The sequence below is a fragment of the Schistosoma haematobium genome, chromosome 3, assembly GCF_000699445.3.
Source record: "Schistosoma haematobium chromosome 3, whole genome shotgun sequence".
NCBI classification, from domain to species: Eukaryota; Metazoa; Platyhelminthes; class Trematoda; order Strigeidida; family Schistosomatidae; genus Schistosoma; species Schistosoma haematobium.
The window spans coordinates 18,054,841-18,075,090 of NC_067198.1; the positions used below are offsets into that span (position 1 = coordinate 18,054,841).

Sequence of the window (20,250 nt, forward strand, 5' to 3'; positions counted from 1 at the left end):
AAATCATCACTAGAATAACGGAGATTATTCGTCTACCTTAGCATCGATTAGGACTCAATAACTGAATTAAATGCCTTTATTCAACTAATTTACATTAGAACTGATAAAATTCGTATATGAGGTCGTCAATTGCTTCACGTACTTCGAAGCAACTTCTTTAATGAGTATGCTAAATACTTTGATAAATTTAAGTAGATTATTCTGGTTCTTGTCGTTTGGAAAAGATATATGAAAATGTGATTACCTAATAAACGTACAATTTGAAATACTATATAAAAGCAGTTATAGACAGATACTAAACTTCTAAAGAAAAACAACTATAACAGGATGAAAGCTCAAGTTTTTACTACTCGAAATCAATTCATGTTAGGCTTTTATAACAGCACTTAATAATCCATGTATACTTTCCTTTCTCATTTTATAAAACCGGCAATTATTTATCGTATAATATCGTTCATGGGGTCTGTGAAATAAATGATTTAATATGATAAATAAGTGGTTCAATATTTGATACATTTGACCAGAATTATAGTTTCAATCACCTTGCTTAGCAAAATATGTACTAAAAAACATCAGTGGTATTCAGTACAGTGAACTGCCTTACTCCTTGTGATCTGATGCTGTTACCAGAAACCACAACATAACCACTGTAGTATGCTGTTACCAATCCTTTTTTAATCCTGAATGCTTATATTTGGATTGTGAGAGTTTTTCTACCTGAGGCTTCCTTCAAGTAACAAATCCACTTTTACACAACTTTAACTCGAACAAACACTTTTTGAATTTAGATGACCATCTACCTAGTCTAACACAATAACAATCACAAATCATCATTGACCCAGCTATTATAAAAGATTCTACGTTATCAAAGCACTAACCTAGTCAAAAAACAAGGTTTCTGTGAGTACACTAGTGAATTTTCGGATTTCCAAGCTTAAAATTATTTCGGACTTCAAGTATGGATGAATTCGATAGATATTCAGGAATAGCGTATAGTGACATTCCAATCTTTATCGTCATAGTGATAGGAAAAGCAACTAACTTATAAATAAATAAGTAAACTTTTCATGTGCTCGATCAAAGAGTTCATGGAGTTATTAACCGCTGATCTTATTTGCATAAACTGAAAATGTTCTGGTTTGAGCACATGAAATAATCTTCGAACTTCATTCCAGGAGTTTAGTAAAGATAAGTACATTGTTAATTATGGAAAGGGAATATGAGATATCATTGTTAAATAATTACTTGTTGTAATGACTACTTAAAATAAGTGCAGATTATCTAGTTATTGAAAATAGTTTATATCTATAGTTGTCAAAATGTTGTTATAATTAACTACTATAAAGCTAATCTCCTTGGGTTTGCGATATTCAACCAATTGTTCGACAAATCAGGAATGATGAAGTGGTATTAAAGTGATTTGTTCAGTAAGCAAAATAAGGCAAAAATTTAGAAAGAATTAAGGTCAGTGGTAATAAATAAAATGAGTGGAGCAAATAAACCATTCAAGTGTTTAGAGTTTCTTCGCTTTTCTGCTTATTAATTTTGCTTTTACTTTTCATCTTGATTTTTAGATAGTATAGGTAAGAGCGAGATTCATACTGATAGCTTAATCAGCTGTAAAAAAGTAAGTCAATTCACTCACTATAAATATTGGTGTAAGTATATCCACACATTATTATAGCCTAAACATTACTTAAATAAATAAAGAAAATGTAATATCTGTAAATATTAATTCTAATTGTATGTTTTGTAAAGCATTGGATCAACTGTAAAGTAGTTTTTGTTACTATTTGAAAGCTGAGAAACAAATTAAAACTGAAGATCACTAAAACACCTCAACAAATACATCATAAAGAATGAAGAGTAGATGTTGCAGTTCTTACAACTAGCACAACACATTTATATTAAAGATTTATGACCCAGTAGCATAAAGACTGATCTAATCTTCATAAGCAATACGATTAAACAATAGTTCTATAGTCTTGTATCGTTTACTTGATGAGTTACTCGAAAATGTTTATTTCGCATTCTTAACTGATCGAACGAAATAGATATTCCGACGAAATTGCAGTGGTCATCCTGAAATATCAAGAATTCTTTGTAATTGGTAATGTAGGCTGATGAGATCTGACTAATTAATCGATGAATAACGTGTTTATAGCGAGACCTGCTTTTGTGGGTTTATTCACTGGTAAGGTTGTTGATTCAAATTTTATAATAAATTCCAGTATATTGGCATTTGATTTTAATTATAATACGAAATAATGTTCCAGTAACTCAGTCTGTAAAATTATTTAAACTTCCCAAATATAGATAAGACTGTCATTATGTAATTCTTGTATGTTTTAATAATCTATAAATAGTATCATTTAGATCTATGATTTATTTCAGAATAACAATGGTGACATACGTTTAGACAGTACATTATCAAGTCGTTCAAAAAATGATGAGTCACAAATCATTACTGGTTCTCAAAATAAAATATTTTCTGATTTTGGAATTAATACAATTAACTGTAGAAGTTTATCACCAACATACATTGTACGAGCTTATGATCACATCAATGTTGTACCTTCTAATGATCCTCATACAAATACAATCATGTCTAGTAAGTTCGATCGAACTGATTCTAATGCGTGATGGTGTTCATAATTTCAACTTTATAAAACTTGCAAAATGAATAGATGAAGACATTTTAATTGATTAGTGTAAATCAGCTTGATGGTTAGAAATGCAATATCTTGACTGGTTTTCATAGTTGCTAGCAACATTTAGTCGATGTTCATTTTAGTTAAAGACTACTTATAACTATTACATAGAAAAAGAACTATAGAAAAGTGTTAAGAGGAAGGGGAAATATGTAAATCTTAATGAAAAAGTGAACGTGATAATATAATACATTTGAAACTACTTGATTTTTCATTCTTTGTTTACACAATTAAGAAACACATATACAGTGTTGATTTCTTTAAACTAACGTTCATATCAGATCATGATACCATTAAGAGCGAAGGAGATATTACAGCAGTGACTACTAGTCTGTGACTGATCATTTAAAATATCTCCTTCCAACAACAGGCCAATTAAGCCCTTAATCGCTTAGAGATAACTTTTCAAACTATGTTATTATTATGTCCAAACGACGAAAAAATCAATGGTAACTGCTAGGAATCATTTATGGACTATTATTACATATATTCTCTTTGGATAATTATTCAGTAACTAGTTTATATATATATATATATATATATATATATATATATAAGTGAAAGAATGGACCAGATCACCAGACAAAACGTTGAATTTACTTCAAATTCATTCGCTGAGATTTTACAAATGTTCCACATCAGCTCGGTGCCCAAATACTGCGAAGCTATTCAATCAGTATTAGGCGAAAGTTCTTATAGATTATATATGTATCCTATAACATGAGCTGTCATTTGACCTATTGACCTATTGGTATACGATTTACAATTCTTAATTTATTTCTAATCATTTACTTAATCCTCTATACTCACAGCCACTTTCGGATTGATCTTGTACAATTAATATTTTTCATTTTATAATGAGATGCGTTCCGTTCTGCTTGTTTATAAACCATGCGTCCGAAATATACGATTTATATAGCGTAAGCTGTTATTTGTGTTGTGGACTGAATGTGCTGGACTACGTGTGAACTTATTATATAGGGGATCAATAGAGACTCAGAGTTAGCTGAAGTCTACTAGAGCTATTTGACACATCACTAATTTAGCACAAGAAGATGTTATAGTTAGTGAGTTTGTCATATGATACCAACGGACCATATGATAGATATGGTTTCAGTTTCAAAGTCTAAGCTAACTGTTTACGTGATAATCAATTGATTTGATTGCTGAAGGAACGGATGTAAAAATAGGCTTATTGACTGAATTTACTTTATTAAAAGTCATTAGAACTTTTAGTTTGAACTTCACAGAAACCTTGTACTTTTAAAGCAGATTTGTTTAAATACGCAAAAACTGGACGTTTTAGATAAGAAACAATCCCGTGAATGAAATGTTTGCACAAAGCTCACAAATAATATTTTTTCTAGGGTTATTTTGTTTATTTTATGCGTCATAATAACACTAATCTGTTTGTTTTTTTGAAATATATAATAAAACGAATTAATTTGTTCAAAAATGTAGATCATTTAGACTACATTACTAGTCCTAAGTCCTACTACACAAGTTAATCAGTAATTCATATATCTCCTCAGCACAGTGTTTAAATGAGTGACTAATCATGCTTTTATTTCTTTCTAGTTCCTCATTCCACAATGGATTGTTCCGACTACACTCCATTGTCAATCAATCAAATACATTCTCTACAAAACTCTTGTTTATCGCCATCAGTTTTACAGAGTGATTTAAACAAGCAAGTGATTAATAATAATCAAAGGCTGTTCAAAAATGCGTATTTACTTAAACCATGTGATTCATTATATGAAGATCAAGCATCACCGATGTTATTCAACCAATTGGAGTTATGTAAAACATTGAATCGACAAAAGCAGTATAGTATTCTGTCAAGTCATCCAGTTGAAGTAATAAATAAAAATACATTCAATGAAGATGATGATATTAGAAATATTGGTAAAATATTTCAAGCAAATATTTCAGATTCCGTTTCAACGTTTATCGATTCTAAATGTCAGAATAACAAACCAACATTAATTAGCTTTGAGGGTAAATTAACTGATATATCTACCGATAACAAACATGGCTTTAAACAAAATCAATTACTTCCAGTCAGTGAAACATCAGTATTGTCATCTTCAACGACTACAAACACGAACACCACCACCACCAACAACAACAATAACAACAGCAATGATTGTCACAGTAACAAAGATAATTTTTCCACAATTCATAAACCTAAATTTAAATTATTTTCCACGAAAAAATATGAATCACATAAAAATAATATCAATAGTGATCATTATAATCAACTAAAAGGTGATGATTCTCAACTAATTATTGATCCTAATCAAATGACTAGTAATAATAATGGAAACTCAAATAATTTACCTCAAATAAAATCGTCATTTGTTTAATTTTAATATTGTCTGATATGATAAGTTTTGTGTTTAAGTGACTCAATGAACTGTATTGTTTCTGGCTCAATTCAATTATACATATAGGATCAAATTATGTGATAATATATTTAAAAATTCTTATCCTGAAGTGAATATTTCTTTGATTAACATGATATTTCTGTGAATTGTTTATTTATTCTATGAAATTACGATTTTGTACATATAGAATTTTGTATATATATATGTATATCTGTTATACGAAAGCATTTTGTTGGATGAATACAAACTACATTGTTTTGTAACTACATTATTATAAATGGGATCCGTATTTTACATAATTGATAGTGTTCAGCTTAAATTATCGAAAGATCTATTTCTTCTTTACAGGTATTAGTTTAACTGAAATTGATAAAAAAAATAAATCAATCTACTAAACATTTTCAAGATATTGTGCTCAATTGTCAGTTTATTTGATAGTTTGTTAAGAAATTTAGTGAAAATTGATATCAGAAGTGAGGTCTTGTGGATACTAAAGTAATATAATAGTTGTGATTATGATTCAATTGAAGCTAAACCACCATGGAAAACCTGGAAGCACTGGACGGCCGTTTCGTGAGAGGCCGATAGGTCCTGAGTTTGAATCACGCTGGGCGGGATCATGGATGCATACTGCTGAGGAGTCCCTCTATGGACGAAACGGCCGTTCAGTGCTTCCACATTTTTCCTGGTGGTTTAGCTTCAATTGACTCATGGAATATTGAAAACTTCACCACGTAAATTGCATCTGAAACTTAAATATCCTATCTGTAAAAATCTAACACACGAATCAATGATCTATTTTATTTAGTAGAAAATTGAAATTTCCACAGTGAAATTAGTTTAGGTATTCAAAATAAAATATCGCCTATCTATCATTCATTCATACAATCACTAAAGTTTTATAGAAATTTATTTAAACGTAACTCGAACAAAACAACAAAAATAATATGTGTTATCAAAACAATACTTTTCAAAGTTTAATGAAATCGCGATGTCTGGCATTTCCAAACACTCTTCTAATCTAATAGTTGAATTCATGAGCCATTTGGAGCTAGAACACCATGGAAGAGTTGGAAGCACTTGACGACCGTTTCTTCTAAGTATGAGACTCTTCAGAAGTGTGAATCCACGATCCCGTTCCGCAGAATTCGAACCAAAGACTTACAGGTCTTGGGCTCGAACGCTTAACCTAACGATTTGGTGTGTCCACGTTACATACTGCAGTAAAATCTTCCATGGGGACTTTATTCCAATAATCTTAAACAATTTACACGTCTTTAGTGAATACGCTATTGTAGAGCATCATAACTTGTCAGATGAAAACACACAAATAAAGTGAAGATTAATGTCTGAAATGTGATTCTCAGTGAAAACTATCCTCCTTAATTCAGGATTCTACCATTAAATGAACTGAAAAATATTAGATGATTCATATATACTGAATAATGAGTGGCAGATATATTACAAGTTTATGGACATATCCTTTTTCAGTAATATTTGCATGATGAGATAAATTAACTGTACTATTGTTTCATTGTTTTCAATTATTTGAAATTATCGAGATCATTTCCAATGAAAGAATGAACAATTTATCAAAGAACAGAAATTGTTTGAAAAACAAAACTATTATGAGAATGAAATTAAGATTTTTAACAAAAGATTACGTAATATGGCTAGGATTTATTAGGGATATATAGAGATAAGCGATAAATAAATAAAATTGTACTCCCTGAACTGTAATCGCAATTAATTTGAAAATAACAAAACTGCAAATAAATCATGCTTCATTCCTGTTACCGAAGTAGTCAAAAGATTAGCACGGACTGATCTTGGATACCAAAGTCAAATTTTAGCTATATAATTGTAATAACTTTAACGAGCCTATTATTTAAAAACTATTTAGAATGTGCTTATTTTATTTAGTTTGTTTCTCGTGTTCAATAGACGGTGCACAATCGAAATATGGAAATTCTTTAGTTCTTTAAGACATATCCTAAAAAAAATCTCAATCATAACTAAAAGTAAGACATAAATAACTGAGTTCAAAGCCTATTTCTGTAATAACCTTTTAAATCTAATATTTAATTTGACCTTTCATTGCTAATCTATATCTTGTTTAACATTTTTCAGTTCTAAAATAATGTTCAGACTGTTTGTCTATAAAAACGATTAAACTACTATTAAAAAACAACAAGTTGTGATATTAAAAATTTTATAAATATATATTTATAGGTTCATTAATGAATGAATCTTGATTTGTTATTGTATAAACACATAATTAATGTATACTATAATCCTAATTGAATATTTTTTCTCTAGTTAGCGTTTTTTAGCGGGTTAGTTTTCTACGGTCGCTAACCCCATGCCCAACCCTCCTTCCTTATCCGGGCTTGGGACCGGCAGTAGCCCCTGGAGGGACTCCAGGCAGAGTTCTGATGCGGATGTGAAGGCATGGATCGGAAAAGCAAGAACAGCATATTTACAACTGAGGAACATCTGGAACTCAAAGCAACTGTCAACCAACACAAAGGTCAGGATTTTCAATACAAATGTCACGACAGTTCTACTGTATGGGGTGAAAACCTGGAGAACTACGAAAGCCATCATCCAGAAAATACAGGTGTTTATTAACAATTGTCTACGCAAAATACTTCAGATCCATTAGCCGGACACTATTAGCAACAACCTACTGTGGGAGAGAACATACTAGATCTCAGCGGATGAAGAAATCAGGAAGAATCGCTGGAAGTGGATAGGACACACATTGAGGAAAGCACCGAACTGCATCACAAGACAATCCCTCACATGGAATCCTCAAGGCCAAAGGAGGAGAGGAAGACCAAAGGACACATTATGCCGTGAAATGGAGATAGACATGAGAAAATTGAACAAGAATTGGATGGAACTAGAAAAGAAGGCCCAGGACAGAGTGGGTGGGTTGGAGAATGCTGGTCGATGCCCTATGCCCCATTGGGAGTAACAGGCATAAGTAAGTCAGTATAATCTTAATCCATATTAAATTCATTATATCTATTTTATAATAAACATTCAATCCAAATTTATCATACCTTCCAAATATCAATTTTCGCATAAATCTTTTACGGAATAGATACAATATATATATGTAATATATTTCACATTATTCCATTTGTTATTATCTAAGTAATAATAAAAAAACTTTCCTTGTCTTTTAATGAAAACAATTAGAGATTAATAATTTGGACTCAATAATCATAATCATTGATTTATTTTCTTATAAACTAAATATATACACGGTAATATAATTAATTAAATCATTTTTGTTCTATATCTTGTCAAAGAATTATTATTATTATTACTTTATTGTTTTCAATATTGTTTATCCTATTCTTCTTATCAGAGTTTTGTTTATTTATTTATTTTTTTCTCTCTCCCGTTATGTAATCCCCTTGGATACTTTTCTTACTGTATGTTTGTTTTTATTATTATCTTTATGATTGTGATGTATCGTTTAAAAGACAAAAAGAAAAGAAGTTTCATTTCTCTTTACAAGTGAATTGTTGTATTACTCTAAACAATCATCTATACAAAGAAATCACGCATGGATAAGTATAGATGATTTATGTTAAACATAGCTGAAATAAATTTATTGAAGCATTTTTTTAATGCTATACAAACAAATAAAGGCTTACTGACTCGTAATTTACGGTTTATTTTTAGGAATTAATTAAAAAAGAAACTGAGTGAGATGGATATATATATATATATATAGCGTCTTCTGTTGTGCTATAATGATCCTAAAAGGCTTTTATTTCTAAAATTGGTTAGATGTATTGAGGAAGACATCGTAATTAGTTCGTTTATGAACTGTATGGATCATATCAACTTATTATGAAGATGAAATACAAAAATCTGATATTCTAAGTTAACTAACATGAATTGGTTAGTAAAAAGTAAAAGAAATTGTAAATTATTAAGTATTCAATTGCTATCAGTTTTGATCAGAAGCAATTAATAACAAGAAATCATCTACAGCAACAATCGGTAGCTAAGACAGATGTGATTAGGTAAACCTCTTCTACATTTGAAAATATCAAACCAAACAATACGATAGATTAAGGCAGAGAAATGCATTTTGCAAATTTTAATCGATAGTACTAAATCTTAAGCGAATCTTAGGCAACAATTTTATTTCAAACCTCATATTCATTCAGGAAAACGTTTTGCGACAGACATGAAGAAAATATCTATTATCATTTATCACTGTACTTACCGCTTGACTCCAAGGCGATATTGGATTGGATCTATCTATGATAATGATCAGAATGTGTAAATTCACAAAACACCATCATTTTGGTGTATTCCCTTAGCTTCGAATATTGCTCGTAAAAGATTATCAAGTTTCAAAGAATTACCAAAAGTTACGTATCATTTTAAGGGTGAATATATCTCTACTTAATATTGAATTGTCTAGTTAGAAGTAAAACAACTTATTCTTGATCAGATTAACAGAACCGAACTCTATTCCTGATTACATAGCCTCTTCTAAACGCAGATGTATGCGTTTAAATTAGAGAGACCTGTCGGACTCAATCTCATCAGTACTTAATGATAATCCTGATTAATTCACAAAGACCAGAACTGCCCTACGACTAGATCCAGACAGTTTTTCGGTTATTTTTTATTCTAACCACTTAGAACTACTAGTCTCAATTCATGTAGCTGATTAACAGTAAAAAAACCTAGATTAAATCTGAGCTATCTCACTTGTCATACTCTTGTTGGTCAACCCCAGTTGTAAGAGTTAAAAATAGTATGATATAATTTATACACGTAAAATGTTATCATCCATTTTTCACCGCTGACTATAAATGTGTCTCACTTTTATGTCAGGAGACTGATAGGTCCTGGACTCGAATCCCACGAGGCGGGGTCATGGACGCCCACTGCTGAGGAATTTCATATAAAGACAAAACGGCTTTCCTGTGCTTCCACGTTTTCCATGGTGGTCTAGGTTCAATTGACTGATGAATTCAACTATTAAATTACTATAATATCCACAAAACCTCTCTCTGATTAAAAAGCATTATTTAACGAGTTTTACGTGTCTATTTATTCAGTGCTTTTGTAAATTTTTGTTATGTTTGGTCATTGTGAATATCAAAATGAAGTGTTGATAGTTTCAATAAATAACATTATTATACACTGTATCACTTTTTGATAGAATTTGAGATGTTGATGTTATGAGTAGATCAATTCATATGATCAACAGAAATAAACTTTGTTTCAAAAGAGAAACTTGACCAAATTATTTGTATATCAGTGAACGAAAAAAATTACAGTCCTGCTTTAACTTGGTTTACTTGAGTCAAGTATGGGCAGCTTTAATTAATTAATAATAAGATTTTGATAGACATAAAAATATACAGACAAACACAAAGTTAAAGAAGTTTTGTAGTTATGATGAAACATACTGTTGCTATTATTCTTGTAGTGGTTGGTACTATCTTAAGCTCACATAGGTTATTCTACTTTCTGGAGAGACCAATTAACTCTTTCTTTTTCAGTCACAGTTTGACCTCATCATTTATTCGCTTATTAACCCTGAATGTTTTTATGTGATTGTATGTGCGTTAATTACTTACCCTATTCATTGCTTCTGTAATCTATTTTTGTCTGAATTGGCTCTCACGTCTTCTCTACTGCGCGTCATCTCGCTTCACTCGCTCCTCCTTTATTTCCCTGTTCATTTGTATGGATCAACGATTGTATGAAATATACGTATTCGGAATCCGTTCTTTTATTTGACTTATTTAATTCCATTATCCAATAACGCGAGTTAAGTAAATGAATATATACGAGGGCATCTGGGATGCATATTTTGATGACATTTATTCATACGATACAATTGGAGTCAGAATAGTGACCAAAAAAATACCCTAGAAACAAAACCTTCCTAGCATTTTTTTTTGTAAATCACTTAAGTTCACCAATAGACTATCTATTTTTACTTGGCAAACTAATATCTTCATACTATGAACAAAGTTTTCTTTTTAAAAAAAACATAACTTGATTCAATTTTACGACATAAAAAAATATACTTCCCTAACATGGTCATATAAATAAATCAAATTTAAACGATCTTTCTCCATATATATATGTATGTTGTGTATGTACCCAATCAAATGTAATGTGAGTATTTTAACGATTTAAATGAAATCTTTGTAATATAATATAAGCAGAAAGTCATGGAAATAAAGTTTAAGAGTTAAATTGTTACATAATCACAGATAAATTCATTAGAAAAATATGAATATTTCTCTTAGTATTTCTTGGAGTTTAAATAATAAATGGTATAATTTCATTTCAATGTTAGTGTAACATTCTCACTAATTTCATTTATAAATTTAAAAAAATAATAATTTTAATAGTTGAGATTATGAGTCAATGGAAACTAGACCACCATGTAAAACCTGAAAGCACTGGATAGCCGTATCACCCTATTATGGGACTCCTCAGTAGTGCGCACCCACGATCCCGCCTTGCGTGATTCGAACCCAGGACCAATCAGTAATGCGCACGGATGCTTAACAACTAGACCACTGAGCCGGCAACAATCGTTGTTATTGTCTACCTTCAACTAATCCACGATATTGAGTGACACATCCACCATTGTCATCAGTGAGTTACTATCTCACAACTGACCCGATTGAACTCCACTGGTCACTGCCTTTCACTAGAACTCCAGGAAAAACCTCTTGTAAACAGTCACTAGTGAGCATATGTTGATTAGTATCAGAAGAGGTTTTGTGGATATTATAATAATTTTAATAGTTGAGATAATGGGTCGTGGATGCGCACTGCTGAGGAGTCTCAAACTAGGATGAAACGGCCGTCCGCTGTTTCTATATTCTCCATGGTGATCTAGCTTTATTTGACTCGTGATCTCAACTATTAAAATTATTATAATATCCACCAAACCCCTTATGATAAGAACATAGATTAAAATTATTTATTACATCCTAATAATTTTCTTTGAATGATAAATCAATTCTTGTATCTATTTAATTTTGTAATTTCGTTCCTGGAAATCTTCATTGTAATTGCGTTATTCTAATTGTATTTTACTATTGATTAACCTGTATGTTGGATTATGAGTGTTATTGTTTTTTTTTAAATTAGGAAATTCTAATTCTTATTTCAAATAATACGTACAAAATAAGAATTTGTGGACTACACTAATTAAAACTTTTACTTCAGTAATGTATAAGGTAAGATGTTATGGAATTGTCAATGATACACCGACAACACTACAGTTTTTTTAATGAGATTATGAACCACCAATCATTGTTAGATCACTACCGAAAGAAAACAGGAAGCACTTATCGGGCGTTTCTTCCTAGTGTGGGACTTCCCAGCATTGACCTAACATTAATCGGTTCATGATCTCAATAATACAATCAAAAAGCTTCACAACCCTATACTGATAGATTTTTTGCTCTTATGATTAAATATAAAACGTACCAGCAATTGGAATGGTAGCGTATGTACCGTAATTGATTCAGCGAAGTGTGATATAGGTTGTTTAGCTTACTGGTGTTCACTAATCAATTCACTAATTGGAAACAGATGAATATTGTCTTGATACTTAATTTTCCCAGGTTACTATGTTATTTATCAATATCAGGTTGAATTTCCCATAAAACTTAGACTTCAGAAACGACCTAGATTTTTTCCGCATCTTACAAATAGTTATGCAATAACTTTAATATAAAAGCCCGAAATCTAGTTACAAAACGTTGTGGTCCTGCTGTTTGAATTTTTTCAAATATAAGATTTACATTTGTATTTGAACTGAAACGTTAACAATTGTTTTCTCATAACAATTTAATACCATCATTTCATAATAGTTGGCAGTATTGTGATGATATCGTTTTGATCAATGTGCTATCTTCGAAAAAAATAGTGCCAGCAACAACACCACAAATGTTCAACAAAGTATCTAAATGATTTCACACCCTCATTTTTTAACTGTGGTAACAATCATTGTCACCTACTTTTGTATGACCAGTATGATAGTAGATATTAAAACTATAACTGTCATTTATCTTAAACAATTCGTTTTTTCATATAAGAAAACGTGGTAAAAACAATATATTTATTCTCAATTATGAATTTGAAATGATGAACAATTAAACATAGCTCACCTTGTCTCAAATATTGTAAACGTCAGATATTAAACCACAAGTAAATGAAGACCTACGTTATGGTATAAGTTCAAACAGTAGACTGTTGTCCTACTGTTTAAATTACAAAGATTAACTTTATCCAATTTTCAGTACTGCTAAGATAATTTCATATGATTTTCTTGTGATATGAGCCTTGATGTTAATCAATTGTGAATTATATTGCATTGTGCAACAATATACTTCATTTTAAAAACAGAATATCCTCTTGTTTGATCTAATAACATATTTCAATCTTGCATTTCATTTCCTTGTATCTTTTTTTTATAACAAATTGATTAACAAGTAAAAATGTCCACTGATTGGATCGGTAACTTTGGATCGTCACATTTTTTACTGAAAAAAGACCGTTTTTTAAAATGTGAATTTTGTATGGTCGAAGTTAGATTGAAACCGAAATTTAGGATTAACGATATCCCATCATTTTTAGAATTTATCTTGAGCACTTAGTTACATTATGGTTATTCACTTTTGCACCTATAATCTATTTTTAGCAAATTACTTTATATCTGCTACACTAATTGTTGAACATCTCAATTGCAGTGAATCTCAATATATGGTACAAATTTTGCATCTTCCTTAAATTCTAATATCAGACGATCTTGACCAAAAATTGTTATGTACTTCGTTATAACTGTACCATCGATATTGTTAGGTTTCTACTCGTAAATAACGTGAAACCGACTTAGGATTGTATGCTGATGAGGATAATATTGATCTGCTTCAACAGAAAAAAATATCTGATACGTTATCGATTAAACAAGTCTCCTAAGTTAATCATCTATTTTATCTCATCATACCATTTCTGAAAGTGCTAAGGAAAGATGATAATATTTAAGGCTTCCATAAATATGATAATTCCTTTCAGTTACTTTTTAATAAACAATTGTATACTTCAACAAACTATACTGATTGATCCATAAGTTATATCAAATCATTTAAACAGCGAATATGTTTTATAAATTACAATAATGTAGGTGTATTGACTCATGATTTTAGATATAAGTATCGTGAATAGTTACTCGATGTATCAGTCAAATTCAAATTATTAAATTACAAAATTGAAAATTTTCCGTCAATATTAAAAACAGGAAAGTTGTACTACATCCAACATTAATTCGTTATTACAATAATAAGTAATATATATTTGACACAGTTAAAGATAAGGGGAAATAACCTAGATTATTTTTTGCTCTGAGACTTTTGATAATTCACTTTGACTTACTAATATGATGTACTTCATTTCTCAAAATATCAAGCTTAGTTAATTTCGAAGTATTTTTATCAAAGCTAAAGTTATGATACTCAGTTATGATCATGAATGCTGAGTCATGTAAACTATACAAACTAAACAAACGCATTATAATGTCATGAAGTATAAAACCATGTTTAAAACCTTCATCTAAGTACTCAAGGTATTACAATAAATGTACAGCATAAAATGCAATTTGTTAATTAATTATTCAGCAATACATTTAATTCACAAATAAAAAAAGAAAATATGTTTTGACGAAGAGAAGGGTAAAATTCAGATTAATGATTCATTTCCACTCATTATCTACTTCAATACTAAACTTTGTTATGGGCAAGTGAAAATAACGTTCTCTAGTAAACGTCAACGAAAGCTACAAAACTTTAGCCAAATTGTAACTCTTTCCATAACCGTCCGTCAGTTTGATCTACTTAAGCATCGTCACGTTTACCACAACTGATAGATTTTTCCTAGTTATATATCTAAATCGTCTTAGATTAAAATAATATTTAATACATATTCACTGTCTACCAAAATATATTTTGTACGTAACATCATGGCAGATGATCTTCCTGATTGTAGGCTTTATGCTTATCAAGACGCTGAAATACAAGAAATCATTGTAATTTTTTCATATCTACGTATTAATATCAAAGAAACTTGTCATGGATATCACATCACATTTATGATTATTAAGAATTGTAACATAATATGTTTAAACGGCAGACACCTTATTTTTAAAGTCCATCAATAAATATTAGTAAAGTATGTCTACTCCAAGTGTCAAATCTGTATCTTGACCAAACTGAAACTGCATATCACCATAATTTTGACAAAATTCGGCAATGACTGGGTAGCTAATATACTTCACAAATCACGTATTTAGTGTTATACATTGATTGACTGTTCATTATATCTATTATATCAGCTTCCAGCTGATGAAAAAATCAGGATAGGAAATACATTACAAAAATCATCAAACTGCATCACGAGGCAAGCACTAGCTTGGAATCTTGAAGGGAAACGGAAAAGAGGAAGACTAAAGAAGCAGACATGAAAAGGATGAATATTAACTGGAAAGGACTGGAAGTGATTGCCCAGGACAGTTTTGGATGGAAAGTGCTAGTGAGCTGCCTACGCTCTTCGACGAGAGTTACCAAGAGTAAGTAAGCAATTCATGTCTATCATATGTAAATATATGATAAAATTTACTTTTCATTTAAATAGACAATGCTGTTTCACAATTTAATTTGCTTCAGAGTAAAACTAATTTATGGCATATAAGGCATCAAAATAACTGGGTCATATGTCTATATTTATTATAATAACACGATAAAATGATCACAAACAAAAAATTAGATTGGAACAAGTTAAGAAATGAATAGAGTAAATACTTCTATCTAAGAATGGTCACACAAATTGGACATTAAACTCCTTATGAAATATTAACGATTATTTTCATTCCCATTTCTATCTTTATTTCTTTGCTTTACTCATCAATAATTTATGATTTTTTTCCTCAAAATTGTAATAATAAATTAATTGAATTATTCTTAGAAATGACGCCTAAACAAATTAGTTTCTTAATATAACATTTTGTCTTATTAACTGAAGACTTTAATTCATATATTTATATACTATTTACATTCAATTTTATTTGTTGTTAACTTGTATCCTCCTATCTTTATTTGGGACTGCAAATGATCAGTCACTTATTGGCATATAAGCATTTTGTGAGGATTGCTTTGATGTAGCCTTAAGTCACGAGCATTTTAAGCAAAGATAGATGGTGACTAGCAACAACTCTGAGGTGCAGGTACATCCAGTTGACGAGGCCTAATTAGGACGAGACACACGTGTTGGATTCAAATGGTAGTCACTATCCATCTTTGATTATTTATATTAAAGAGTTTATATATGTAATTTTATAAAATGTATCAGTCACTAGAAACAATTCTGCTCTAGGAAATTCTATTTAAATACTAACCTCATTTTATGATATATCATGTTATAATATAAATAAATAATAATTTCCAGAAATTTATTTGCTTATTTAAAGATGAACCTTCATAAGACTGGAAAGTTTATAATTATCATATATTAACAAGCACTTTTCTTTGATTTGTATTCCTAACTGGTGACGATTTTTCAAATGGAGCAAACATGAGGGATCGGCAAATCGAATCAAAACAATCCTTCACATTTATGGCATTTTTTAGAGACAAGTGTAACTTAATTAATTTATATTCACTACTTGTATGGTATATTATACCCATATTGTAGGTAGATAATTTCTTAAATATAATAACCAATGTATTATCAATGAAGATGGATAGTGGCTAGCAACGGAATCCAAGACACGCGTTTCATCCTGTTTGGGACTGGTCAGCTGGATGTACTTGCATCTCAGAGTTGATTTTCACTCTGGATAACGCAATAAGGTTCCAAGTGAACTGTACTGGGTTCCAGTCCCAGAGTGGACATCAACTCTGAGATGCAGGTACATCCAGGTGACGGGCTCCAAACAAAATGAAACGAGTGTCCTGAATTCCAATGCTATCCACCATTCATCTTTGCTCATAGTGCTTTTGAATTAAGGCAATATCGAGGCAATGCACACAGTATGTAAACTGTTAATTGTAAATAATAAACTTCACATTCTTAAACTGATTTAGGTATTTCGGTTTTTGACTATTGTGAAGAAATATATTCCATAATAAAGATCTTATAATCTTCAGTATTGAAATAAATTCATTCCAAATATCACTGGAAAATTCCCATCATATTAAAACACATTTGTATGAACAAAGAATATTCTTTTCAATGAATTTCTCATCAGGTTCTACAATTATAAATCCAAATTATTAATCCATAACATTGATCAGATTTAAGGCAGAGTACATCATTTGGAAGTTGTAGTATGTGAATTGAGAATTGTTGTTTGTTATATAAAATCAATTCAGATCGTTAATGTTGGGGCTGTTTAATATAAAGTGTTAACTTGAATCAGTTTATAAGCGAAATGAAATTTTGCGATAAATAATCTGAATAAATATGGTCCAAATATACTGAATTTAGTGGGAAAATAATTTTCTTATCTCAATTCAGATGGATAAATTCTCCGTCAAACATCTTTACATTATTTCTTTAAAATGTTCCAACTATCAATATTAACCTCACAACACATTTAATACACAATTTTACAACGTATATATTCATATATATGTATAAATAAATAAATAAATATATATATATATATATATATATATATATATATATATATATATATATATATATAAACATATGAAGGCTTAACGAAGATCTAAGAGGAAACAATATGATTCAGTTAAATGTCTTATTCTGAATAAATAATGTAGTTACTTATTAGATGATCAGTTCTTTATTTATTTCAAGTACATTTGAAGTATTTTGAACATATTACAAAATTACTTCAAGACTATCTTTGTTGTAAATACTTGAAAAGTTCAATATACCTTAAAGTACTATTACTTAACTGTATCTATGTATATTTTGAGTCGTTTTTATAAATTTATGTTTATTTAATAATTGAGAATGTTGACAGGAACAAACGTTGATAATCAAAACCTTTCATCATATAATAACTTATAATTAATTGAAACATGATGTATTATATTTATTCCCAGAAATAATGCTTAAACAGTCATTTCAATTGTTTAAAAGCATAGATTACATTACACATATTTATCCTTATTTGTAAGTTAATATAATTACTATGGTAAACAGACCTAGTTTAAATCCTTAGTTTTTTTGTTTAGGAAAAACACAACAATTAAAAAAGGTGACCATATATTTTTGGTACTATGAATTTCATTTATTGAAATTAACTTGTGTTTATAAAATCCATTTATTAAAACAAAAATTTATTTATCTGGATGAACAAATCTGTATTGAATAAATTTTTAGAAAAAAACAAACAAAACAAAATCACTATTACGGCTCACCGGATAGAAACAATCATATCAATAACGAATAGAATAAATTCTATCACTTTATTTCTATATTATTCATCAGATTGTTTATTTATTCTATTAGGCGTCTCTAAAGTGACAACAAGTAAATGAAAACAATGAAAAAAGTTGTATTCTGAAATCAAATCACTGCTGACAAACAAAATAAATACGTCAATATGATATGGATATTCGTCTTGTACACTGAAATAAAGTCAAATTATTTCGATAATTTCAATGGTCAAGATCATGAGTCACTTGAAGCTAGTGGTCTAGCGTTTAAGTGCTCGCGCGCAAAACCAGTAGGTCCTGGATTCGAAACTCGCGGGGGGCGAGGTCGTGGATGCGGACTGCTGAGGAGTCCCACAATAGGACGAAACGGCCGTCCAGTGCTTCCAGATTTTCCATGATGGTCTAGCTTCAACTGACTCATGATCTTAACCATTGAAATTACTATAATATCCACGAAACTCACCTGATATTTCAATAATTCACTTACAATTCGTTTGTATTTATTTAATCAGTAATAATACTTATACTGTAATTTCTTTATGCGAATTTTCTAGGAACTTAACTATTACATTGATTCAATATAACCAACCCTTTTAAATAAATACTAACAAATGTGGTAAAACTGTTCTACCTTAATAGTAAATACAAAGAGATAAATCAGTTAACGGAAAATTTGCTCACAGGCCAAAAAGCATGTTTATGATATGAAAGAATCAAAACAGAGTAAAAAAAAGCATATGATAACACATTTAATAGTAATACCTTATTCTTCAATCTGAAGAGTTACCTATATTGTGTTTAATATCCAATAGGATATAGATTGAAAAAGATGCTTTTGTAAGGAACATGAGATTTTCAAATATTTTATTCTACTTATTAGTATGTCTAGTAAAAAATGATGATTGTTCTTCTACTGTTCACATGAAAAACTGACGTGGTTTTGAAGAGTATTAGGTTTACTCAGAATGTTTTGCATTTTGTTTTCTCTACAAACGTTGTTTGCATTTGTCTGGTTAACTTTATTATATATATATTCTTAGGAAGTATAAGTAATCAGATTATTAAAAATGTTTCGCGCTTATACATCACACAGTTCTGATAATCTTCATCTTCTTATTACACTATCCAAAATCATTTTATTGCTAGATAATGCAAAAAGGCAAATAAGTAGGCAGAATAAATCTTCAGCAAGATCAACTTATTATGGATTATTTCCCTAAATTAACATGATTCTCCAATGTATCAATTTTTTTTGAATAAAAAAGAAACAAAAGATTGTAGCAGTTTGTCCTCTAGGTGTATCATCTTTCATACCAGATCACGTTTTTTCTATCATTTTGTTTTTATTCTTCTTTCAATCTATTTAACAATTACTAGTTATTCACAAATAAATTAATTTAGATCATTTGTATTCTCTAATTTTTACTTGTTATATTTCAATAGCGAAAGGAGTAATGCAAAGAAAATGCAACTACATAGAAGTATTTGTAAAATTAAGTTGATTAATTTTTCTTTTTAGGAACAAAAGTACTCAATAAACTGTTAATCAACAAAATTCATTTTGATTATGATAGATTTTGTCTAGCTTAGTAAAGTATTAAGTGAAATTAGAATAGAAAAGTTGGCAAAACAAACGGTAAATATACAATCAGTGTGAATGTTTGTTTAGAT

At 29.9% G+C, this 20,250-nt stretch overlaps 1 protein-coding gene across 1 annotated transcript in view; it reads left to right on the forward strand.

Annotated features, from left to right (window-relative positions):
• Positions 1–5,790, forward strand: part of MS3_00005150 (uncharacterized protein) — a 37,337-nt gene extending 31,547 nt beyond the window's left edge. Inside the window, exons 7-9 of the mRNA XM_012936686.3 lie at positions 1,575–1,627; positions 2,395–2,611; positions 4,290–5,790. Of these exons, the coding sequence (XP_012792140.3) occupies positions 1,575–1,627; positions 2,395–2,611; positions 4,290–5,080 (1,061 nt within the window). The 3' untranslated portion in view covers positions 5,081–5,790. The remainder of the gene's footprint in view (positions 1–1,574; positions 1,628–2,394; positions 2,612–4,289) is intronic.
• Positions 5,791–20,250: the final 14,460 nt, after the last annotated feature.